The 26939-nt window shown below is 45.4% G+C and overlaps 1 protein-coding gene across 1 annotated transcript in view; it reads left to right on the top strand.

Annotated features, from left to right (window-relative positions):
- The window catches only part of PEPD (peptidase D), a 147928-nt gene that overhangs the window by 34741 nt on the left and 86248 nt on the right, over positions 1–26939 (top strand). The window contains exon 7 of the mRNA XM_004371606.2: positions 17091–17135. Within this exon, the coding sequence (XP_004371663.1) occupies positions 17091–17135 (45 nt within the window). The remainder of the gene's footprint in view (positions 1–17090; positions 17136–26939) is intronic.

Genomic DNA, 26939 nt, shown 5'->3' on the forward strand with positions numbered 1-26939 from the left:
TGGCCTCTGTGTATCCTCACGGGCCATCCCAGGCTGCCTTGACCTGAAGGGAGAGAGAGCCTTGTGGTGGAATGGTGGCCTCACCTATCCACCCAGGTAGTCAGCCTGCGACCTTCTCTCCAAATATGGCTTCTCGGGGTTGTCTGCCTGCTGCATTTGGGCTCAGCCTTGCGAGGCTGTGAGTTTGGTCCTGGGAGAGCCAGGCCCTCCCTTCTGGCCTCGGGCCTCCCTCAGCCTTCCCAGATCCAGCCACGTGGGGAGCAGGCAGCGTGCCAGGTCTTGTAGTGGTGGGGACAGTGGTGGACTGGGGGCTGAGGGAGCAGGGAGGCAGAGATGGTGGGGTGCCAGGCCTGGGAGGCACGAGGGATCCCCCATGGCCTGAGGTCCCTGGGCCCATCAAGGGGCGTGGCCATGTTTTCCCTGGGGAACCCGGGGTGGAATTATGATCGCGTGATACAGGCAGGTAGGGATAGTGTGCCCCTGGCCTGGTGCTGACTTTGGAGTCTGGCCCTGGCTGTGTCCCTGTGTCTGACCTGACTGGAGTAGGGACAGTTCACAGTGAAGGTGTTTTGGAGGCGCCAGGCTGGATGTGCGCCCTGGTGGGGGGTGGGGTCAGACGCTCCTTGTCAGGTCCTGGTGAGGGAATGGTGGAAGGGCTGGGCTGGGTGCCGGGGGCCAGGGGAAGGTGAGATGGGGAGGGTAGCTCTGGAGTAAAGGCACTAAAGCTGCTGGGTGGGAGTAGAGTCATACCTGATAAATCTTCATTAGCATCCAAGGAGGTAGCTTTTAGAGCACGTTTTCCTGAGAGACACTGACTATGAAGGGAAAGAGGTAGTCTGTGGGGGCCAGGCGGCTGAGCCTAGGACCCGCTGCCATCAAGTTTGCAGAGCTTGAGTGGCGGTCCCTCCTGGCAGGAGACAGTTCCCTCCAAAACAGGAGGAATCTGTGCCCAGGAGCCCGGGGCCAGGGCTGTGCGTTACAGAGGACTCTGACTCATGCGGTTCTGAGAGAGAGAAATACAGGCGATATTTCACATCAGCTGGTTATTCAGGATGAGTAGATTTCTTATCTTCTGGCATTTACTTAAATTGCCTTGCATATTTGAAGACAATTGGTGACAAATTAATTCTGTTTAAATTAGCAGTTAAATATGAAATTGCTGAATTTGAGGGTTGTTAATGCAGGAATATTAATATTCAAAGATGTGAATTTTAAAACTCAGGAAGTAGAGGGACATTAGTAAAACTTGATGATGACAGCAAAATGCCAATTTGTGGTTCAGGGACCATGGCTTTCTGGTTACCATTAACTTGCATATCAAATTAATATTTAGGATTGAGTCTCTAATTATGACCATGGAAACCTCTTGAGGAAGGGGATCCTGAGGAGGTGACAATCTGCCCCAGTTCCCTAGGTAGGGATGGGGTGGGGGGCCTTTCTCTGGGCTGGGCCTGCCTCCTTCATTGGTTTGGAAACTCCAGGGGTAGTTGAGCCTACACTTCCTCACCCTTTCATCTGGAAATTACCTTCTTGCTTCTGGGACACTCTCCCCCCTCACAGGTACCCGTGGGGTTTTATTATTATTTTTATACAGTTAATGCTTATTGTAGAAAACGCTGACCAGCACAGAAGCAAACACAAGGAATAGCAGAAATTCTTTTACCTGGACTGTCTTAGTCATCTGGTGCTGCTCCAACAGAAATACCACAGCAGATGGCTTTACAAAGAGAAGTTTATTCTCTCACAGTCCAGTAGGCTACAAGTCCAAATTCAGGGCATCAGCTCCAGGGGGAGGCTTTCTCTCTGTCGGCTCTAGAGAAAGGTCCTCGTGATGCATAGTCTTCCTTTGGTCTGAGAGCTTCTCTGCGCAGGAACCTCAGGTCCAAAGAATGCGCTGTGCTCCCAGCGCTGCGTTCTTGATGGTATGAGGTTCCCATATGTCTCTGCTCACTTCTGTCTTTTATATCTCAAAAGGGATTGCATTAAGACAATAATCTTGTCCACTTCATCAGTATAACCTCATCACGGTGATAGAATTTATAACACATAAGGAGATCACATATAATGTCATCATAGTGATAGAGTTTACAACGCTTAAGGAAATCACGTCAGATTACACAATCATGACCCATCCAAGCTGACAGATATATTTGGGGGACACAGCTCAATCCATGACATAGAGTTAAACCTTGTCAACAGTTTAACAGTGAAGTGAATATCTTTTGGATTCTACTGTGTGTGTCTGACTGTGTATGTCTCTCTGTATGGGTCTGTCTATGTATACGTTGGTCTCCATGCATCTGTGTGTGTGTGTGTGAGACTGTTTATCAGTATATGTGTATATCTTCGGGCGTCTAAGTTTATACCTGTCTGAGAGTGTGTGTCTGTGTCTGCGTATCTCTAAGTGTGTCTGCCTGTGTATTTGTATGTGTGCCTGTGTATATACATATGTGTGTGTATGTGTGTGTGTGTATACATACGTGTGTGTTTATGTATCTGCGTCTGAGTGTGTTTGTGTGTAGGTGTCTATGTATGTCTATATATTCATATGTGTGTGTATCTGCATGTGCCTGTCTGCGGTGCGATTGATTACTTTTGTGTGGCCTTTCTAGCCATGGTCTTGTAACTCCCACACAGGTGATTGGCCAGGGCTGTGCAGATAGGATAATTGTGGCCCACCAAGGGGATTGGTCAGGTTTGCCTTAAAAGAGAGCCAATTCCAGAGCAGAAAGGAGAATCCCAGCACCAAGGAAGAATAGCCAGGAGCAGAGAGTGCATCCTTTGGAGCTGGGATCCCTGCGCTGAGAAGCTCCTCGAAGCAGGAGACCGAGCAAGAGAAGAGCCCACCACCACCAAAGGAGGAGAGACCCGCAGGAGATGGCGCAGTGGGCTTCCCGGCCCGTGGAGAGAGAAAGCTGAGTGCCTTTGGGCAGAGACTGAGGGCCAGGGAGAGGCGTGCCTGTGAGCACAGAGGGGAAGAGGCTGTCCTGAGTTTGTCCTTGAGTGTTTCTGAGCCTGAATTGTAACCTGTGACTTTCCTAATAAACCTTGTAATCATGAGTATGGTCTGTGAGTTCTGTGTGGCCATTGCAGTGAATTATCGAACCCAGCAGAGAAGTAGAGAGTGCCGTGGGAAGGACAGTTGATGTCAGAATTGGTAAAGATGGTGGAGAGAGGAGGCTTGTCTGGCCTCCACCTCATGGGATTCAGCCTTGCACTGTTGAGCTTGGTTCTCCTTCCCCTTGTGGGGTTGGAGGAGGTCAGACACTGCCCCCGTGCTGTCTTGACACGGTGTGTATCTGTCGTGTACACATCTGTGTGTGTCTCTTCTGCCTGTCTGTGTGTTTGGCCGTCTGTGGCTGTGTAGTGGGCCAGTCAGTTTCTGTCTGTGCACAACAGAAGTCATCTGGCCTAGTGTTAGGGGAAAAGGAACTGCCAGAAGAATGTCGTGGTCACAGTGTCACCAGGGAGTTGGAGAACCAGGTTCACTTTCGGGTGGGGATGGATTTGGACAGGCGTTTCCTCATGCAGAATCATGGCGTGGCAAGATTGCAGGGACCTGCTTTCCTGGCTTCATGGGGTTAGGAGGCCCCACTTCCTGAGAAGATCCACTGGGAGGGAATCCCTAAACTGAGAAGGTGCAGGGCAGGAAGGAAACAAAATATCCACAATGTGTGTGTGTATGTGTGTTATGGTGTGTGTTTGCATACATGCACACACGTAGTAATAACAAGAGCCCGTGTACAGAGCACTTCCTGTGTGCTGGACACTGGACTAAGTCTTTGCTAGGATGAACTCATATAACCCCTACAACCATACCATGAGGTAGGAATGGTGATCATCCCCATTTTACAGATGAGGATACTGAGGCCCTGGGAGGTTAAGAAACTCCAAGATCACAGAGCTAATATGCTGTGGAGCTGGGATTTGAACCCAGGCAGTCTCCAGTGTATGACTCCAGAGTCCATGTACTTTGCTGAGAAAAGACATACTTTCTATAAAGAGAATTTTTACTGGTGTGTTAGGGTATTGGGTGGATAGGCCATTGCTTTTCCTAATGTCAAAGTGATATTTGGCAAAATAGGCAGAATCTATGTTGTCTTGATTTATGTCATCTGCTGTTCTGTTCTTTACTCTGAACAACCTTGGCTGCCTGTGGTCTCTGATATTTCACAAGTACGGCTTGGACTCCACCACAGTTAGGTTGACTTTGCATTAAGTAGTCCTGTTTGTGTAGTTGGGATTCTCGAGGACTTTGGGGATCTGCAATCTTGTCAGCCTGCTAGTAACCGCCTTCTCTGTTCTCTTCCATGTTTAGTCTGGAGGGGAGTCCCAGGGATACAACCATAGCATCTGATAGGTGTTTTCAGACAGCAGTGGTGAGTCCTTGGAGAATCCCTGGTTTGCAGGAGGACAGGAGGTCATAACCCTGCGTGTGCTTGTGTAATATCCTGACCTGAGATGGAGGAGGTCTCTGAACCCAGAAGGTTGAAGACTTGCCGAGACTTTTGCGCTGAAGCCTGAACTTTGTGGTGGGCCACATCTCGCTTCCTCAGCAGTCTCATCGATAGCTCGAGCTCTGGGTCATGCATGGTTTTCTCATGTCAGGGATGTGGCCTGACCTGCACCTAACCCTGTGGCCTTCTGGGGTCACTTTTAAAATTATGTTTATCTTATTAAAAAGCAACTTTGGCTTTCTGGATTTTCCTCTATTAGATATTTGCTTTTTATTTCATTACTCTCTTTAATTATTTTCTAATTTCTTTAGGTTTTTTGTTCTTGAAAAAGAAAGGGATGTTCTTAGGATAGAAGCTTAGATCATTGATTTTCAGTGTTCTTTTCTTTTTTTTAAATTTTTTTTATCGTACTTTAGATGAAAGTTTACAGAACAAATGGTGTCTCATTAAACAGTTAGTACATATATTGTTTTATGACATTGGTTAACAACCCCACGACATGTCAACACTCTCCTTTCTCAACCTTGGGTTCCCTATTACCAGCTTTCCTGTCCCTCCTGCCTTCTAGTCCTTGTCCCTGGACTGTCGTGCTCCATTAGTCTCGTTTTGTTTTATAGGGCTGTCTAATGTTTGGTTGAACGGTGAACCTCAGGAGTGACCTCATTACTGAGCTAAAAGGGTGTCCGGGGGCCATACTCTCGGGGTTTCTCCAGTCTCCGTCAGGCCAGTAAGTCTGGTCTTTTTTTGTGAGTTGGAATTTTGTTCTACATTTTTCTCTATCTCTGTCCGGGATCCTGGTCAGAACAGTCAGTGGTGGTTGCCGGGCACCATCTAGTTGTACTGGACTCAGTCTGGTGGAGGCTGTGGTAGTTGTGGTCCATTAGTCCTTTGGGCTAATCTTTTCCTTGTATCTTGTTTTCTTCATTCTCTCTTGCTCCCAAAGGGGTGAGACCAGTGTAGTATCTTAGATGGCTGCTCAGTCAGTGTTCTTTTCTACTATATGCATTTAGAGCTACAAATTTTCCTTTTCATTCTGTATTTACTGTATTATAGAGGTTATGATATTTTATATTATTTTTGTCATTCAGTTAGAATATTTTCTAATTTATTTGGTTTCTTCTTTGAACAGTGGTCTAATACTTCAAAACACTTTGGGATTTTATAGATTTCTTTGTTACTGATTTCTAGTTTAATTCTGTCGTGATGAATTAACGTTCTCTGTATAATTTCAACCATCTGAAATTTGTTGAAACTTCCAGCATATGGTCATTGTGATACGTGTTCCATGCGCACTTGAAAGGAGCATGCATTCTGCGGTTGTTGACTGTAGTGTTCTGTACATGCCAAGGAAGTCAGGTTGATTGTACTGTTTGTTTCTTATACATCTTTACTGATTTCTTTGCTTGCTTGTTCTGTCAGTTACTGAAAGGGGTGTGTGAAAATCTCAAACTATGCTCTTGGATTTGTCTGTTTGCCCCTTTAGTTCTGTCAGTTTTTAAAAATCAGCTTTATTGAAGTATAATTTCCATACAATAAAATTCCATTAGTTTTCATAAACAGCTTCATAGAGATATCCTTCACAAACCATACAATCGATCCACTTGAAGTGTACAATACAATGATTTTTTAGTATGTTCAGAGAATCTCAGAAGTACCTTCGTGCTCATTAACCCTTGCTCCCCATTTTCCCCTAACTTCCCCAGCCCCAGATGACCACAGACCCAGTTTCTGTCTGTGTAGATTTGACTCTTGTGGACATTTCATATGAATGGAATCATACGATATGTGCTCTTTTGTAACAGACTGCTTTCATGTAGCGTAATGTTTTCAAGGTTCATCCATGTTATAGCATATATCAGTACTTCTTTCCTTTTTATTGCTGATTAGTATTCCATTGTATGGATGTATCAGATTTTTTTTGTAGATTCGTCAGTTCAGGGACCATGGCTTTGGTTACCATTAACTTGCATATCAAGTTAATATTTAGGGTTGGGTTTCTAATTATGGCTATAGAAACCTCTTTGAGGAAAGGGGTCCTGAGAAGGTGAGAATTGGTCTCAGTTCCATAGCTAGGGGTGGGGTGGGGGGCCTTTCTGGGGCCTGGATATTTGCATTGTTTCTACCTTTTAGTTATAATGAATAATGCTGCTATGAACAGTTCTGTGCAAGACTTTGTATGAGCTTATGTTTTCATTTCCCTGGGGTATACCTAGGAGTGGAATTGCTGGGTTATATGGTAACTTTTGACCTTGTTTAACATTTTGAGGAACTGCCAGATTATTTTCCAAAGTGACTGTACCATCTTACATTCCCACCAGCCATGTATGAGTGTTCCAATTTCTCCACATCACCAACGCTTATTTTCATTATAGTTTTTAAAATTATAGACATCCAAGTGGCTGTGAAGTGGTATCTCACTGGGGTTTTGATTTGCTGATCTCTAATGACTAATGATGTTGAACATCTTTTTACGTGTTTATTGGTTAGCTGTGTATCTTCTTTAGAGAAGTGTCTACTCAGATCCTTTGCCCATTTTTAATTGGGTATATTTGTGTTTTTATTGTTGAGCTATTAGAGTTCTTTACATATCTTTATTAGATACATTATTTGTGAATATTTTTTTCCCATTCTGTGGATTGTCTTTTTACTTTCTTGATAGTAGTCCTTTGATGCACAAAGTTTTTAATTTTGATGAAGTCCAATTTATTTTTCTTTGGTCGCTTATGCTTTAAGTGTCTAAGAAACTGCATGCAAAAGCTGAACAATGAATAAGGAAGACCGAAGGAGAATTAATGCCTTTGAATTATTGTGTTGGCAAAGAATATTGAATATACCGTGGACTGTCAGAAGAACAAATAAGTCTGTCTTGGAAAAAATACAGCCAGAGTGCTCCTTGGAAGCAAGGATGGCGAGACTTCATCTCACATACATCGGACATGTTATCAGGAGGGACCAGTCCCTGGAGAAGGATATCATGCTGGGTAAAGTAGAGGGTCAGCAAAAAAGAGGAAGACCTTCAACGAGATGGATTGACACAGTGACTGCAACAATGTGCTCAAGCATAACAATGATTATGAGGATGGCGCAGGACCGGGCAGAGTTTCGTTCTGTTGTACGTAGGGTTGCTATGGGTCAGAACCGAGTCGATGCACCTAACAACAACAATCTAACAAACCACTGCCAAAACCAAGGCCACAAAAATCTATGCCTGTTTTCTTTAAAGAGTTTTATAGTTTTAGCTCCTACGTTTTGGTCTTGGATGCGTTTTTACTTAATATTTGTATATGGTATGAGGTAGGGGTCCAACTTTCTTCTTCTGCATGTGGCTGTCCAGTTGCTCTGGCACCATTGGCGGAAAAAAAAAAAAATTGTCTTTTTCTCATTGAATTGTCTTGGTAACTTTGTTGAAAATCAAACGAACATACATGTATGGGTTATTTCTGGGCTGTATATTCTAGTCCCTTCCAGTTACTGTCGTGTCAACTCCAACCCTATAGAGTGGCTATGAGTTGCTATAGTAGTCCTTAGTCATTGATCTGTGTCTTTCCTTATACCAGGACCACATCGTCTTGATTACTATAGTTTCGTAGTAAGTTTTGAAATTAGGAGGGGTGAGTTCTCCAAGGTTATTCTTCTTTTTCAAGATGTTTTGTCTATTCTAGGTTCCTTGCATTTCTATGTTTCAATAAGTTTTGCCTTTTCTAGAATTTCATACAAATAGAATCATATAACATATTGTCTGTTGTGTCTGGATTCTTTCACTTAGCATAGTGCTTTTGAGATCCATCCATGTTGCATGTATCAGTGGCTCATTCCTTTTTATTGCTGAGTAGTATTCTACTGTAGAGATGTATTGCAATTTGCTTATCAATTCATAGTTGATGGACATTTAGATATTTTTTTTCCTCTGAATTTTAGCTATTGCCAGTAAAGCTGCTGTGCATTACTCTTTGTGTGAACATATGCTTTCATCTTTCTTAGATAAATACCTAGGAGTGGAATGGTTGGGTCCTAGTCTAAGTGTGGGTTTAACTTTATAAGAAATTGCCAAACTTTTCCTAAGGGTTTATACAGTTTTGTATTCCTCCCAACAGAGTGTGAAGAGTTCCTGTTGTTTTTCATTCTCACCACTACCATTTAGTATTGTCAGACTTTTACTTTTTAACTTTTCTATGGGTATGTAATGTGATTTCATTGTTGTAATTTGCATTTCCTGATGTCTTAGTCATCTAGTGCTGCCATAACAGAAATACCACAAGTGGATGGTTTTAACAAAGAGAAGTTTATTTCCTTACAGTAAAGTAGGCTAAAAGTCCAAATTCATGGTGTCAGCTCCAGGGGAAGGCTTTCTGTCTCTCTTGGCCTTCTCATCAGTGTTCCCCCCGACTAGGAGCTTCTCGGCGCAGGGACCCCGGTCCAAAGGACACGCTCTACTCCGGGCACTGCTTTCTTGATGGTATGAGATCCCCCAGTCTCTGCTTGCTTCCTTTTCCTTTTATCTCTTGAGAGAGAAAAGGTGGTGCAGGCCACACCACAGGGAAGCTCCCTTTACATTGGATCAGGGATGTGACCTGGGTAAAGATGGTGTTACAGTCCCACCCTAATCCTCTGTAACATAAAATTACAATCACAAAATTGAGGCCAACCACACAATTCTGGGAATCATGGCTCAGCGAAATTGATACACACTTTTTTGGGGGATGTAATTCAAACCATGACACCCGATGACTACTGATGCTGACCATCTTTTCATGTGCTTATTTGCCTCTGTTTGTTGTCTTTTTGAAGAGCCTTCAAATCTTCAGTCTACTGTCATTTTTTAAAAATTATTTAGCTGCAAGAGTTCTTTATATACTCTTGATACAAGTCCATTGTTTTATATATATATTATATGAAGAAGAACGCAGCATCAGGATTGGAGAAAGACTCATTAACAAACTGTGATATGCAGATGACACAACCTTGTTTACTGAAATTAAAGAGGGCTTAAAGCACTTACTGATAAAGATCAAAGACCACACACAGCCTTTAGTATGGATTACATCTCAACATAAAACAAAAATCTTCACAACCGGACCAATAAGCAACATCATGATAAATGGAGAAAAGATTGAAGTTGTCAAGCAGTTCATTTTACCTGGGTCCATAATCAATCCCCATGGAAGCAGCAGTCAAGTAGGCAAATCTACTGCAAAAGACCTCTTTAAAGTGTTAAAAACCAAAGATGTCACTTTAAGGACCAAGGTGCACCTCACCCAGTTCATGGTGTTTTCAATCACCTCATATGCATGTGAAAGCTGGACATTGAATAAGGAAGACAGAAGAAGAATTGATGCCTTTGAATTATGGTGTTGGTGAAGAATATTGAATATACCATGGGCTGCCAGAAGAACAAATTTGTTGTGGAAGAAGTACAGCCGGAATGTTCCTTAGAAGCAATGATGGTGAGACTTTGTCTCACATACTTTGGACATGTTATCAGGAGGGACCAGTCTTGGAGAAGGACATCATGCTTGGTAAAGTAGCGGGTCAGCAAAGAAGAGGAAGACCCTCAATGAGATGGATTGACACAGTGGCTGCAACAATGGGCTCAAACATAACGATTGTGAGGATGGTGCATGACCAGGCAGTGTTTCATTCTGTCGTACATAGGGTTGTTATGAGTCAGAATCAACTCAATGGCACCTAAACCAACAACAACGTATATAAAATGTAGTAGTTCTGAGGTTTGCTTTTTCATTTTCCTAGTGACTTCTTTCAAAAAGCCGGAGTTTTTAATTTTGATAAAGTGTAATTTATCAATTTTTTTTTTTTTACATTTAGTGCTTTTCATATTCTCTTGTCTGCTGGAAGGAAATGAAGAGTTTCTCCTATGTTTTATTTCTGGAAATTTTGTAGTTTTAGCTTTTATATTTAGGTCTGTGATCCATTTCAGGTTAATTTTTGTGTGTCGTGTGAGGCAAGTATTAAGTTCATTTTTTTTTTTTCCATATGAATATCCAGCTGAATCACCATCACGTTGAAGGCACTATCCTTTCCCTGTTGGATTTTCTAGTGTCTTCGTTGAATACTAATTGACTTTATATGTATAGATCTATTTCTGGATTCTATCCTAGTCCATTTATCTTTTTATCTCTTATGGCAGTATCATACTGTTCTGATTATTTTCTTGTCTGATTAAGTCTTAAATTCAGGTGTTTTGTGTCCTCCATTTTTTTTTTTTCTTCCTCTGCAAAATTGTTTTAACCATTTCTAGGTCTTTTACATTTCCATATAAAATTTAGAATCAACTTGTCACTTTCTAAAAAAAAAAAAAAAGTCTTCTGGTATTCCCATTGGGTTTGCATTGAATCTATAGATCATTTTGGAGAGAATCACTGTTAACAATATTGAGTCTTCAGATCCATGAACATGGTACATCTATCCATTTATTTAGGTTTCTTTACTTTTTCTCGGCAGTGTTTTGTAGTTTCTTTGTATTTTCTAACACATTTTATTAATATAGCCCTAAGTATACCATTTTTTGATACTAATGTAAATGGCTATTAAAATCTTCATTTTCCAATTGTTTTTTGCTAGTAGAAAGAAATGCCATTGATTTTAATATCTTGTATCCTGCAACATAGCTTAAGGTCTAGTAGCTTTTTTTGTAGATTCTTTAGTATATTCTACACAGACAGGTCATCTGGGAATAAAGACAGTTTTACTTTTTCCTTTCCAGTATGCATTCCTTTTATTTCTGCTTGCCACTTAACCTCAGACACAGCCAGCAGTGACAGGCTCAGAAGGGGCCCTGCAGCAGAGTCAGTGGTGGCAGATGGCAGTGCTGAGAGGAGACCTGTCCTCAGGGGGCTGAGAGGAGCTGAGAGAGCTGTAATGCACTGAAGAAGGGAGACTGCCTACATGCTTCCTGATCCTGAGTTGTAGCCTGTTGATCCCGATCCCAAGTTGTACCCTATTACTTCCTTAATAAACCACTTAACTATAAGTAGGAGCCCTGGTTGTACAGTGGTGAAACGCTTGGCTGCTAACTGAAAGGTCAGTGGTTCAAACCCACCAGCTACTCCCTTGGGAGAAAGATGTGGCAGTCTTCACCTGTAAAGATTACAACTTTGGAAACCCTATGGGGCAGTTCTGCTGTGTCCTATAGGGTTGCTATGAGTTGGAATTGAGTCAACAGTGATGGATTTGTGGTAACTCTAAGTATGGTCTGCAAGTTCTGTGCAGCCATTGCAACGGATTATTGAACCTGTTAGAGAAGTAGAGAGTGCCGTGGGAGGAACAATTCTGGTGTCAGAATTGGTAAAAAGGTTGGAGAGTGGAAGTATGTCTGACCTCCACTTCATAGGGATCAACTTTGGGCTGACCTTGATTCTCATTATCCCTTCTGAAGTTAGACAGGTTCTGATGCTACCATTGCTACTACTCCCACCCTTTTATAAGAATGGATTACACCTGAGCATAAAATGAAAATGCTCACAGTTGGACGGGTAACATGATAAATGGTGAAGAAATTGAAGTTGTCAAGGTTTTTATTCTACTTGGATCCCAACAGTCAATGTTTATGGAAGCAGCAGTCAAGAAACTAAACAAAATATCACACTGGCAAATCTGCTGCAAAAGGCTTCTGTAAAGTTTTAAAAAGCCATCATGTCACTTTGATGACTGCTGTGCCCCCAAACCAAGCCATGGTCTATTTAATCCCTTCCTATGCATATGGAACCTGGACAATGAAAAAAGAAGAATGTCTTAGGGTGGGTTCTCTAGAGAAGCAAAACCAGTAAAGTGTATAAATATATGCATACAGAGAGATTTATATCAAGGAAATAAGGAAATGGCTCACACGGTTGTAGAAGCTGGAATGTCCCAAGTCCGTGGGTCAGGATAGAGGCTTCTCCTGATTCAAGTAGCCACAGGGGCTGGCGAACCCAGTTCGGCAGGTCAGACAGCAGGGCTGTTGCTCACAGGCTGCGAAGATCGATGAATCCCAAGATCGGCAGGAAAGACTGCAGGTAAGCTGCTAGCCGAAATTCTCAGGACTGGAGGCCAGACAAATAGGAGCCAGCTGTAGGATCCAGCATAAGCAAAAGCCCACAAGCCTTGCCAGAATGTCCACTTATATTCTCTGGAGGCCACATGCCCAAGGAAGTTCCCTTTCAACTGATTGGTTACTCACAGCAGATCCCATCATGGAAGTGATCACAATGTCATAACGACTGCCAAACTATGAAGAAGAGCCCAACCAAGCTGACACACAACCTTAACCATCGCACAGAAGAAAAATCGATCTATTTGAATTGTGGTGTTGCAAAGAATATTGAGCATACTCTGGACTGCCAGAAGAACAACAAATCAGTCTTAGAAGAAATACAAGCAGAATGCTCCATAGGAATGAAAATGGTGAGACTTCATCTTGCTTACTTGAACATATCATCAGGAAAAGACCAGTCACTAAAAAAGAACATCATGTTTGGTAAGGTAGACTGTCAGCAAAAACAAAGGTAACCTTCAGTGAGATGGATTTACACAATAGTCACAACAATGGGCTCAAACATACCAACAATCATGAGGATGGCACAGGACTGGGCAGCGTTTCATTTTGTTATACATAGGTCGCCATGAGTTAGAGCTGACATGACGGCAGGTAACAACAACAATATATTACTGGATTTGATTTTGCAGCTATTGTAAGGATTTTTTTTTTAGTGTAGCTGTATGAGGGATATTGATCTGTGGTTTTTGTTTGCTTCTTGTAATGTCTTTGTATTGTTTTAGTATCAGGGTAAAGCTGGCACCATAAAAAGAGTTGGGAAATATTCCCTTCCCTTCAGTTTTCTGAGTTTGTATAATATTGGTATTGTTTAGTCCTTAAATGTTTCATAAAGTTTACCAGTGACTCCATCTAGGCTGGGATTTTTCTTCATGGGAAGGTTTTTTATTTCTTTAGTAGATATTCTCTTCTTTTTAATAGATATAAAGTTATTTATATTTTCTATTTTCTTCTTGTGTAAATTTTGGTAATTTATGTCTTCCAGGGAACTTGTCAATTTTGTCTAAATTGTCAATTTATTGTCATAAAGTTGTTTATGATATTACTTTATTATGTCTTAAATGTCTGTAAGATCTGTGGTGATATCCACTCTTTTATTCCTAATATTCATAATTTATGTCTTTTGGGGTTTTTTTCCTCCACAATCAGTCTAGCTAGAGGTTTATCTAATTTTTCCCCCATTTTTTCAGAGAACCAGCTTTTGGTTGCATTTATTTCCTCTACAGATTTTTTTTTTTTTAAACTTTATGTAGTTCATTGATTTTTCCTTTTATCTGTAATACTTTCTTCCTTCTAACTACTTAGGTGTTATTTTGCTCTATTTCTAGATTTTAAGGTGAAAGTTTAGGTTATTGATTTTAGACTTTTCTGATACAAGCATTTAAAGCTATAAATTTGCCTCTAAGTACTGCTTTGGAGCCCTGGTGGCATAGTGGTTAAGAGCTCGGCTGCTAACCAAAAGGTCAACCGTTCAAATCCACCAGCTGCTCCTTGGAAACCCCATGGGGCAGTTCTACTCTGAACTATAGGGCCGGTATGAGTTGGAGTCAATTCTGTGGCACCTGACGACAAGTACTACTTTTGCTGCAGTCCACAAATTTTTGATATATTGTGTTTTCATTATTACTCAGTTAAGAATGTGTATGTGTGTGTATATATATATCTATTTACTTTTCCTTATGACTTCTTTAATGCATGGATCATTCAGAAGTATTCTGTTTAATTTTAAATATTTGGGAATTTTCCAGCAATCTTTCTTCTGACTTCTAGTTTAATTTCGTTGTTATCAGAAAGCATAATTTGTATCATTTCAGTACTTTAAAATTGAGACTTGTTAATGACTGAACATATGGTCAGTCTTGATGAATGTTCCATTTGCACTTGAAAAGAATATATATTCTACTGTTGTGTTATGTATGTTTTACATGTATTTGCGTATATATGTCAACTGGATTAAGATGGTTGATGTGTTCAGGTCTTCTGTATTCTTACTGATATTTTGTCTACTTTTCTATCAACTACTGAGGAAGGAATTTTGAAATCTGCACCTCTAATTGTGAATTAGAGTTGTGTCGGTTTTTGCTTCATCTATTTTGAGGCTCTGTTGTTAGGTACATATAAATTTAGGATTTTATGTCTTTTTGTTGAATTGACCCTTTTATCATTATGCCTTATACCTCTTTTTATTTTTTTATAATACCTTTTGCCTTGATGTCTCTTTGATATAACACATTTACTCTAGCTTGCTTATGCGTAGTGTTTGCTGGGAATATCTTTTTCATCTTTTTGTTTTTACTTATCCTTATCTTTGCATTTAAAGTGCATCTGTTATAGGCAGGATATACTTGGGTCTTGCTTTTTTTTTTTTTTAACCTGCTCTTAACAGTCCTTCCTTTCAGTTGAAGTGTTTAGATCATTATTAACATGATTGGATATAAGTATACTGTTTTATTATGTTTTGTGTTTGTTCCCTCTCTTTTTTTGGTCCTCTCTTTTTCCTTTCCAGCCTTCTTTTGGATTGAATATTTTTCATTATTCCATTTTATCTCCTTTACTGCTTATTAGATATGTCTTTTTGGTTTTATTTATTAATTATTTGTTTTTTGGTGGAAGCTTGATTTACAGTATGCATCTTTAACTTATCATAATATACCTTCACAGTACAGACCACTTCACTTATAACGTGAAAACCTCACAACAGCGTTCTGTCGGTTACACTCTTCCATCCTTTCACATATTTTACTGTACATGTAAAACGTATTATTTATAATACTATATATAATACTATAATATTATTTATAACAATACACATGTATTAGTATTTCAACTCTAAATAGTCAAGTATCTTGATTATTAGTAATTCATATCTTTGTGTCCCGGTATATAACATGTCTCTTTTCCCCCTCTGGCTGCCCAAGAGTTTCTCTTTACCACATTTTTCAGCAATTTGAATACGCCTGTGGTGATTTTCTTTGCTTGGGGTTTGTTGAGCTTCTTGTGGTTTATCGTTTTCATCAAACTTGGAAAATTTGTAAATTGCTGAAGGAATTATCACCATTGACATCTTGTAAGAAACAATGTAAGCTGATGTATAATGTAACAATATCTTTAAAGTACTGAAAGACAACAAAAAAAGTCAATGTAGAAATCTATATCTAGTGAAAATATTCTTCCAAAATGGAGAATAATAAGGATTGTCTCAAGTGTGTCTGGAAAAAATCTGTTGCCAGCAGTTGGGTGGAGAGCAAGAGCTTGGCTGCAAGTGCCGCATGTCAGCACCCTCACCTCCCTGCCCAAGGCAGACAGCCCACTTCCCTCAGCCCCATCAATGGCAGAGCCAGGCTGTGGTTCTGGCACTCCTCAGGAGAGCATTATGGAGGAAGAGAATAGATCATCAGTGTCTTCCCACCGCTGTGTGAACACTGGGAACTTTTCAGCTTGCTGCCCCCAGTAATTACCCTTTGCCTGGTGATAAGGAAGTTCCCCCTACACGCGCATGTTTTAGTGTTCAGTACAGACTCACGAGGACCTCTGTAACTCTCTGAAATGCTTTCTCTGTGTACCTTCTCATCTCTGGTATTCTGCCTCACAAATATAGGCTACTTCAGCCTCCCTGAGCTACAGTCAGCTTCCTCACCTCAGTGAGACCCGTGTGCTCTGCTTGGGTTCTTTCTTCCTGCACCAGGGTTCAGAAAGTGTCTCTAGTCGGGAAGCCAGGGCGAGCACAGGGCTCACCTCATTTGTTTTTCTTAGGGATCACGGTTTGGTGCTGCCTATTGTCGAGTGTTTGAAACTGTTGTTTCATTTGTTAAACAATTTTTTACTTGTTGATGACAGGAGGGCAAGTTTGGAACCACTTATTCCCTCATTGAAGTCAGTTATTTCTCTTTTTCTGTTTAGTCCTACAGATGTTTTCTTTTTAACCATCTTATTGGCTCATGAATCCATTAGCACACATGCGAAGGTTGCTGGCTAGGTGATGGGGTCTGTAACCTCCTTTTCCTCTTTTGGGGGCCTGTACCACAGTGACACCTCACCCCATGCCACCATTTGGAGGCAGAGAGAACTCTCTGTGTGTGACTGAGTCCAGGACCTCCTTCTGAGGTACTCACAGAAGTATGGGCTGCTAGGATGCTAAAACCTGCCCTTCTCCCCTATCCTTTGGATCTTTGTTACCCCAAGTGCCTCACTGAGAGGCTAAGATGCTTGCATGCTCAGCTCTTCGAGCATCTTGACTTTCAACAGATTGAAAATAAGTCTATGACATCTTCCTTCCTTCCTTCTTAATGCTTTTCCCAAATTGCTGGAGCCAGCAGGGGGTTGGGGGCTGGCTGTGCTATCTGCCTAGTAGTGGTGGGAAGGGTGGTGGTTTGTAGCTGAGCTCTTGCACTCCAGCTGACACAGCCCAGGCTGCCAGGTCTGCTGTAGGGGGTGCCCAGCAGACTTTCTACGGGCCAAGGGACCATGCAGTTTAAGTTTGGGGCCCTCTCTTGGTCATGGTGTATATGACTTGGACGAGGAATTTCTTGTTGGGAGTTGGTAGACCATTGAACTAATGGGCTTAATTTGTTTCCTCCCTATAGGTTCAATGTCAACAACACCATTCTTCACCCCGAGATCGTGGAGTGGTGAGTATGGCCTGTGGCAACCTTGGCTGTTCATTGTGCTCAGGGAGGTGGGAGACCCTGCTGTTCCATCTACCCCAGCTCAGAGAGCCCCTCAGATGAGCCAGTCCACAGACCTCCCCTGCCCCCCCACCACTTTGTTTTTTGTTTGTTGATTGGTTTGTGTTTTTAGAAAGGGTATGAGTCACTTGAATGTCAATTAAATTGTTTTTCTTTTCCTTTATTTTCAATCTTAAAAACTTCTGCCATAAGTAAGCCTAGCTAAGTAGGTAATGAAAAGAGTAAAAAGAAACATCACACATAATCCCTTTGCTGTTGTTGGTTGCTGTCGAGTCAATCCCAACTTCTTTTAACCCCGAGTGTGCAGAGCAGAACTGCTCCACAGGGTTTTCAAGGCTCTATAACCTTTAGAAGCAAATCACAACGAGGCCTGTCTTCTGAGGTACCTCCAGGTGGCTTTGAACTGCCAGCCTTTCTGCTAGCTGTTGAGCACTTGTTCGCGCTACTCGGGGACTCCTTCACTAGGAAGGTGAACATCGCCTCCTCAGGTCCTGTGTATCTTGACTAGTGTGGCATCCTGCTGTACGCCCCTTCTGTCGCCAGCTTTCTTCCCTTGGTGGTGCAGGCAGCCCTACCTCAGCTTCTGTTAGGTCGCTGCAGCAAAAGCCTTTTCAGGTTGGAAGTCACCTCTGGGTCCTGGATGCCCCAGCTCTGACGTGCCGCCATTTTCTTCCTAAGCCATCAGGTCACTTTTCGATAGCCCACAACTTCTTTTCTGGGTCAGTGGCTGCACTGAGAAGATGGCAGGGCCTCTGCCAACTCATCACTTGACTGAGAGATGTGTGGACTCTTTGTGTCAGATCCTAATTCCATGTGGCCACATTTTTCTGTCTAGTTGAGGGATCAAACTCATTCAGTATTGGAGCTTGGGGACACTGCAACCTGAAGGATGACTAGGAGTTGGCTGGTGTAGTTGGGGGAAGTGAGGGAGAAGGAGAGAGTGGACCAGGGTGAGGGGCCAGTTTTTCAAAAGCTGGAGACCAGAGAAGGGTGGCGGCCTTGTGTGTATAACGGGGGCTGGGAAGGTGGAGCCTGAGGACTGTCAGAGAGACAGGCAGGGCCTAGGCCGATCTCAGTGCAGTTTTGATTTGTCTTGAGAGAAATGGGAAACAGAAGAAGCCTTTGAAGGGTATAAGGAGACTAGTAGGATCAGGTTTGAATTTTTAAAAATCATTTTGTCCTCAGACTGGAGAGTCCGTTGTAGAGGGCCCGAGGTAGGGACAGGTAACCAGTTAGAGGACTATTGCAGGGCCCAGGGGTAAAGAGGTGGTCAAAAAGAAGGTTCCTGGTGAGGAACTGGCTGTGACGGCCAAGTGAAGGTTAGAGTTGAAGGAGACTCTGGATTTTTGTCATGAACTGCTGGGCAGTGCCATCTCTGAGGTGGGGAAGCTTGGGAAGGCAGGTACAGTGGCAGATCAGGAAGGTTTTTGGGGTGTGCAGAGTGTGAGACACATGCTGGCGGGTGACAGAGCTAGGCCAGAGGGGACAACCTGAGGGGCCATCGACAGGGTCACTACTGACCCTTGGGAGAGTTTGAGGGCAGGTGGGCCTTGCTAACCCCGCGGGCAGCCCTGGCTCAGTGTCTGCCAGGGCCACACATCTGTGAGGGTGAGGGCCTGTGTCCTTCAAGTTCATGGCTGCCTCTTTTTGTTTTTATAAAGTAACAAATGCCTGGCCCACCTGGAGCCTCAGAAAAATCAACTCTGAATACTCAGGCACAGGCCTGTGTCCACGTACACTTCACGTACAACACTCCCTCATGGTCACTTACGGTTTGACCGCTTTGGAGCCCAGGGCTGGGTCATGCATGCTCACATCTCCTAAGGAATAAATTATTAGCTCGTCACCTGGAACAAGCATGCTTTAATTCTAGTGACATTTCCAAGGCTCTGAGGTGAATTTTGCATTCATAAGAAGACCTCCCAACTTTATTAAAGTGAGTAGCTGAAAGGACTTACTTGGCATTTGATGGCAGTAGAGCTGTTTTAGAAATGTCACGTTGTCCTTACTGCCTCAGGAGTGTTTCATAGCATGAGTCCTGGCAGCTCTGGTAGCTGTAGTCAATCGGTGAGCTCTGCTGCAGTCCTGATATTTGTCTCCCTGGGTGACTGAGATAAGGTTCTGGGAGGCAGGTGTGGTGGTGGGTACCTCCCACCTACGGGAGAGGGTGGGCTTTCCGTGATCTTAAATTATGACTCATCAATATATCTGTAGACCCGTTTCCTGTCAGCTTTTACCACCCTCTTTCGCCAGGCCCTGTGGAGGGAAGTCGCTTAGAACCTGTTGCCACTGAGTCAATTCTGACTTACACAGCAACCCTATAAGAGAGAGTAGAACTGCCCTATAGGGTATCCAAGGAACAGCTGGTGGATTCAAACTGTCAACCTTTTGGTTAGCAGCCAAGCTCTTAACCACTGCACCACTAAGGCTCCTAAGTCACTTAGAGGCCATGGGAAAACCATTGATTTGGGATGCAGGCACATCTGAATTCTAATCCCAGCCTGACCCACTTGGGAAGTCACTTAACTCTTCTGAGCCTGAGCTTCATCTCCTTAAAATGGTGATGTAGTGTAATACCCAACTCACAGTATGGGGGTGAGGATTCACCAAGCCCCGTGGTGGTTCCTCCTGGTGGGTGGCTCAAGGGTTGAATGAGAACACAAGTCAAATGCCGACACAGCTTAGTTACAGTGGCTGTCTTCTTTTTGAGATTTCCTGTGTGCAACGTACTGTGCTGAGCACTGCACACGTGTCACCTTGTCTGAAGTGGTATTTCATTTATGTTATGAGGTAGGTGCTCTGGTTATCCCCATGCCACAGACGAGGAAGGTGGCACCCAGGGAGATGAGTGATTTGCCTGAGGAACAGCCAGGAGTTGAGGCCAGGCTGATAGTTCCGGGGTCTGTGGTTGTGCTGCCCCTTGCAGCTCTGAGGAGCTCCCTGGAGGGCGGGGGTCTGCCTGAATGTCGGTCAGCCTTTCCCTCAGCTCGCTCTTGGCCCCACTGGACATTCAGTGGTCTCAGAGCCCTCAGCGTGCATCTTGTGCTGAGGCCAGCGTGTAGTGGCGTGGGGGACTGAGGTGTGCAGCTGAGTTTCCTCTGGCACCACGCCCCACCACCCACACACACGCCAGCTCCCGGTGACACCTGGGCTGGGGATTGCGGTTCCTTCCAGAGCCTTCAGGTCGGGAGACAGCAAGCAGCCTCTCCTGGCACGGGGAAGCTTCCTTTCTCATTTCTGTTTGGGTGACATTCATTTCCTTTCTGTGACTGTTTTATTGTTTCCCATTCTCTCAAGCGATGCCTTTTTGATTTCCTGTAAATTATTCTATAATCATACTCTTCCCCACAAACATGAGATTGTAACCGATCATTTCTTTTCTCATGTTGGGTATTGCAGTTTGAATGGGAAGGTCAGAAACTGAAATTTAATAAGAGCCGGGAGTCTTCCTTCCATAACTTAGGCTGTGGTCCCACGTTCCTTTTCCGCAGATGATTAAATTGATCCGAGGGTAGAGTGGGAAATAAGGGAGACACTTTCATCCTGTATAAGAGCTCGGTGCCTTGGGGTTCGGGGAACGACCTCTGGAAGCGTCAGAGAAGAGCAAGAGTGTCAGCAATTGCCTTGTGTCTTCTTGGGTTTTAAGGGAGACTGTGCTAAATTGAGTCATCTGCCGTTTTTAGAGCTGTTAATTACACAGAGTGGAAGTGTCCCGCATGTATTAATCAGGCAGCAGGGTAACATCTATTTCTACTCCCCTGCCTGTCTGTGTCCACGGGGGATGGTGAGGGCAGATGGTTTAGGGGCAGAAATGCGCCAGGTTCCTGCATCCCGGATAACAGGTCCCAAATTAGAAAAGTTATGTAGATAATGACCTAGATTCTGATGCCTACATGGAAAGTATTCCAGTAGAGTTGCTCATCTTTTGTCTTCTGATGAATAGCCATTTAACCCTACGTTAGCCTCGAAAACCAAGTAGAAAGTGGGATTCCTAGGGCATAGTGAGCCCGAGGTGTCACCGTCTGCCAGAAGACAGGAGATGCGGTGTGGGAGCATCAGGCAGAGGGGAGGGCACAGCCAGGCCAGGCCTGGGGAGGGGTCCCCCGTGCAGAGTGGAGGGCACGGCCAGGGCTGGGGAGGGGTCCCCGATGCAGAGGGGAGCGCACGGCCAGGGCTGGGGAGAGGGGGTCCCTCGTGCAGAGGGGAGGGCACAGCCAGGCCAGGGCTGGGGAGGGGGTCCCCCATGCCCCTGTGCCCACAGCCCACCCGCCTGTCCCCAGGCAGGTCCCAGGCACAGGTTAACTCACAGCTGAATGAAACCATTTTCTTCAGGACTCTGGTTCTTTGAGAGGACTTATTGATTGAGCCTCCTGAGGGTAAAGAATTTCAACCAACTCTTTTCTTTTGGTCCCTCCTGTTGTTCTGGGGTTTTATCCTTTGCATCAGTGGGTCACAGGCTGTGGAAGGAAAGGTCACGGGAGTCCTGTGGTGTTGAATTCCCCCCCAGCTGGCTCCCACATAACATCCCCTGCACATCCATCTCCAGGAGAGATGGAATGCCTGTCCCTTTAAGTGGGTTTTGTTCACCACAGTGGCATTTTGATGCTTGGAGACTGAATTTGGAGATGCTTCATCCTGTCTTGCTACCATTTTAATCAGTGGAACACTCGGGCCTCAGTTAATTGATGTCTTAATCCCGGGTTTAATGCCCTGAGGCAGTTTTATGACCTGTGAATATTAAAAAAGAAAAAAAAAAGATTGCACAAATAAATTTCTGCCCAGCCCTGTAGCAGGAGACTCAGGCCTGGGGTGGGTGTCAGAGCCTCTGCTTCCTCACCCTCCCCCGTGCTCATCTCGCTGCCTATTTGAGCAGCCCCTCATGTGGTGATGCTCATGGGCAGGGCTGTGACCCAGGGACTGGGCATGAGCCTGCGCAGTGCTCACATCTCCCAGACGCTCACCAGGTGCCTCCTCTTCCTGGTCGAAGCACCTGAGCTGCCTCTGCCTGGACTTCGTATGTCGCTTCAGTGTCGTCCTGTCCTGAATCTTAGCCCTCTGTAGATTCATGGAGGCTGTCATGGATTGAATTGTGTCCCCCCAAAATATAAGTATCAATTTGACTATCACGATTCCCAGTATTGTGTGATTGTCTACCATTTTGTCATCTGATATGATATTCCTATGTGTTGTAAATCCTCTGTCTATGATGTTGATGAAATGGGATTAGTGAGCAGTTACGTTATATGAGGCAGGACTCAATCTACAAGATTGGATTGTGTCTTGAGCCAGTCTGTTTTGAGGTATAAAAGAGAGAAGCGAGCAGAGAGACATGGGGACCTCACATGACCAAGAAAGTAGACCAGGAGTGTGTGTCCTTTGGACCTGGGGTCCCTGTGCTGAGAAGCTCCTAGAGCAGGGGAAGATTGATGACAAGGACCTTCCCCCAGAGCCAACAGAGAAAGCCTTCCCCTGGACATGGCACCCTGAATTTGGACTTATAGCCCCCTAGAATGTGAGAGAATAAATTTCTCTTTGTTAAAGCCATCCACTTGTGGTATTTCTGTTAAATAGCAGCACTAGATGACTAAGACAGAGGCTGTGGCTTTTGTCTTCTCCGTGGGGACATAAACCCCACGGGTCATATTTCTAAACACCGTTTGTGCTTTCTCAGACCAGACTTAGCTGGGACTGAGTGCGTGTGTTGAAGAGTCCCTCCTACCAGCGGCTGGCAGACCCGCGGAGGCGGTGGACCCGCAGAGGCCGAGTGTCTTAGTTGTCTAGCGCTGCTATAACAGAAATACCATAAATGGATGGATTTAACAAACAAATTTATTTTCTCACGGTTTAGGAGGCTAGAAGTCTGAATTCAGGGCTGCCGGCTCTAGGAGAAGGCTTTCTCTGTCAGCTCTGGAGAAAGGTCTTTGTCTTTTTCCGAGCTTCTGCTCCTGGACGATCTTCACGAGGCTTGGCATTGCTCTCCCCCATCTCTCCTTCTGTCATTTGCTTGTTTAATCTCTTATATCTCAAAAGAGATGACTCAAGACACACTCTATGCTAATTCTGCCTCATTCACATAACAAAGACAACCCATTCCCAAATGGGATTATAACCACAGGCATAAACCCATTGCTGTCATTCCAACTCTTAGCCACCCTACAGGACAGAGTAGAACTGCCCCCATAAGGTTTCCAAGGAGCAGTTAGTGGACTTGAACTGCCGACCTTTTGATTAGCAACTGAGCTCTTAACCACTGCACCACCAGGGCTCCACCACAAGCATAGAGGTGAGGAATTACAATACATGTATTTGGGGGACACAGTTCAGTCCATAGCACCGGGCCAGGGCAGAATCCCTTTTTCTTGCCTTTTTGGGCTCAGGAATAGCAGAAATAGCCTCATCAAATTCAAAGCAGTGAGTTCTTCCTGGAAATTGGGAGAAACTGTGCAGAATGCTAGAAAGCCTGTTATTTTCTGCAGCAATCTTAACAACAGTTTCTGGCCCCGGTGGTCATGGAGATAACTGGGCCAGGCCGAGAAGCGTCTCTGCCTGCCTGCCTGCTGCCTGGGTGAGACCTCAGGCCCAGAGTCACCTGTGTGTAATTGGCTAAGTTAGCACATAGTGAATGTCTATTTTCAGGGCCTTTAAGGCTTAGATTAAATGGGGCAGGCCAGAGCCCAGCCAGGCCAGCTTCTTCGGAGAGCTGCCTTTGTGGATAATGTGTCCTGCTTTGGTTCGATTTTTTTTTTTTTTTTTTCTTTTTTTGCTGTTTTTTTAATGTGACTTTCTTGAAAAGTAAGTTCTGGGTAAACCAGCTAGAGGCTGAATTTATTCCCTTCCCCAAAGTAAAATTAGAAAAGAGAGCAGGACTCTGGGCCCCAATTTCTGAAAATGCTTATGGTGTCTGATGGGAAGAGAACAAGGTTTGAGATCAGAGTCTTCCTTGGACTGATGGACATGAGTTTCCCAGCCTAACTTCCAGAAGGAGGATGTTCAGGCTGCTGGGGGGGAGGCTGGCCGGAGGGCTTGAGAGTGTGGGCTCTGAGCCAGCTACTGGGGGCTCGAACCCTCGGGGCCTCTTCCCACCTGTTTAGCTGTGGGAGAGCCCTTGGTGGTTACAGTTGGCTGCTCAGGCCTGGAGGGGATGGCCTTTGCGCACGCACACACGCCCACACCCACACCCACACCCACACCCAGCGCACTGCTATGGGAAGGCCAGACTGAGCCACACCTCCCACTGACCTGGTGAGCTCCCCAGGGGTAGGGTGGAGTGGAGGAGGCTTCTTTTTCTTTTTGAAATGAGACCATTAGCTCTCTTTGTTGGAAATAAGCCGTTTTGCAGCCTGCAGTACCCAGATGTTTATAACTAATGGCTACTGTGTGTCTGCTCTGGGGCAGGCGCTGTTCTGGCACTAGGACCCTGCCCTCCAGGGCTCCAGCGTTTTGGGGGAGACTTAAATAAGAAATGACAAGTGTGCTAACTTACCAGGGATTCCTATGGACTGCCCAGGGAACATAGAGAAGGGATTTAGCTGGAGTGTGGTGGCGAGTGGAGGGAGCCCCTCCCTGCACCTGGGGAAAGGCGTGTTGAAGATCACAGAGGATGCAGTCAGGTGAAAGGGCTGAAGCAAGTTCCAGGCTGAGGCTGGAGGAGAGAGTGAGGTGAGTGGCAGAGTCAGGCAGGGGCCGGCACCTGGAGAGACTCATGAGTCATTTGTTGCTGGCTGCCATTGAGTCGGCCCCTGATTAACGGTGACGTCATACACAGTAGAAGGGAACGCTGCCCTGGCCTGCGCTATCCCCATGATAGTTGCAGATCGGACTGTTAAATAATTCATAGGGTTTTCATTAGCTGATTTTTGGAAATAGATCGCCAAGTCTTTCTTCCTCGTCTGTCTTAGTCTAGAAAGTCTGCTGAAACCTGTTCAGCATCATAGCAGCATACAAGCCTCCACTGACGGGTGGTGGCTGCACAAGAGGTGCATTGGCTGGGAATTGAACCAAGGTCTCCCGCATGGAAGGCAAGATTTCTACCACTGAACCACCATTGCCCGCCGTTAGTCATGGTGTAGGGTTTTAACTTTATCCCCAGGAAACCTAGAGGCCACTGAAAGCATGATCTGATTTGCATTTTCTAAAGATCCCCAACTGCTGTCAGGGAGCAGGCAGACCCGAGGCCCGAAGGCTGGTAAAAGCTAGAGAGGTTGTCCAAGCTGGAGAGAATGGTGTTTGGGGTGGTCGTGGTGGGCGTGGAGAGAAGCGGAGGTCGGAGGGAGGTTGAGGAGGTGGAATCGTAGCCTTGGCCATTGGCTGATGTGGGGAGTGATGGACGGATGAGAGGGAAGGGCTAGGGTGATGCCCAGGTCTCTGTTTGGAGCAGCAGGGGGTGGGGCACGGTGGGGGTTGCTGTCGGGCTGAGCTGGAGGTGCCTGGGAGACCTTCAGAACTGGAATCTGAGGGGCCGGGAGAGAAGGAGGATCTGTCAGGAGACAGAGGAGCAGCAGGAGAGGGAGGAGGAAAGCAGCCTCCTCCAGGAAGTCTCCACGAGGAAGCAGGGGTCTCTGGAGGTCCAGGAATGCCCCCTGGGCTTGGCATCCTGGAGGTGATGGTGGCGAGGCTGCAGCGAGGAGAGGGGAGAATGGAAGGTGCGGAAATGGAGAGGCCGTTTGAAATAAACAGTAAAAGCTGCTCTCTCCTCTTTGCCCCAAAGACAAGGACAGTTAATGGTTTCCTTTCAGGAAGTATGGCCACAAAGTGGGGCAGAGTGTAGCTGGCTGAGGAGGAGGAGGAGGTGAGAGGGAAGGGGTTTTTACTGTAAGAGAAGCCCGCTTCCCAGTAATGAGAGTGGGGAGGTGCAAGGAGGAGGCTGGGGGGGTGGACAGAGCCTCAGTGGGGAAGGGGGCGCCAGGAGTGGATGAGGGATGGGAAGCTGGAGGAGGGAGTGGACAGGGGCGCTGGAAAGGTGGAAGAGGGAGTGGGGGAGTGGGAAGGCAGAGAAGGGTGTGGATGGGGCGGGGGGTGCTGGGAAGGTGGAGGAGGGAGTGGATGGGGGGTGGGACATGGAGGAGGGAGTGGATGGGGGCCCTGGGAAGGTGGAGGAGGGAGTGGATGGGGTGGGAGGTGGGAAGGTGGAGGAGGGAGTGGACGGGCAGTGGTCACATGGAGGATGAGAGGCAGCGTGTGCCTGCCTGATGGCCCTGTGCTCTCTGTGAAGTAGACAGCTCATTCATCTGCCCAGAGGGAGGGAGGCAGGCAGGGGAGGGTGGAGAGCTTAGGAAGGTGGAGAAAGCTGAGACTCGCCCTTGCACGTGCTTCCCTGAGACTGTGGCAGAACTGGGGCCCTTGCAGAGGCCCTGGTGAGCCTTCTGTGCCCATTCACCCAGCTGCGTTATTTCCCCTGGCCATGCTCAGTGAACTGGGGGCAGGCCCAGAGCTGCAGGCAGAGGCCCTGTCCCCTGCACGAGAGTTTGGCCAAGCCCATGGACGGGTGGGCACAGGACCTGGGAGTCTAAGATGTTGGCACGAGTGATGTCTAGAGGGATGGACTGGGGATCTCAGCTGGAACGAGGCAGGGGGAGGATACTGCCCAGGAGGAGGAGTGGCAGCAGGCTGGGGGTGGGCCCAGGAATGTGCTGACTGCTGGGCCTGCTTCCCACCCTGGTTGTCACTCTGTGGTCATCACTGCATTCAAGATTAGAGAGGCTTGCTCCCTGGTGCCCAGTTCCTCGGGCTGGGACCACGGAGGGCAGC

Source organism: Trichechus manatus, unplaced genomic scaffold, assembly GCF_000243295.1.
Source record: "Trichechus manatus latirostris isolate Lorelei unplaced genomic scaffold, TriManLat1.0 scaffold00014, whole genome shotgun sequence".
Classification (NCBI taxonomy): Eukaryota; Metazoa; Chordata; class Mammalia; order Sirenia; family Trichechidae; genus Trichechus; species Trichechus manatus.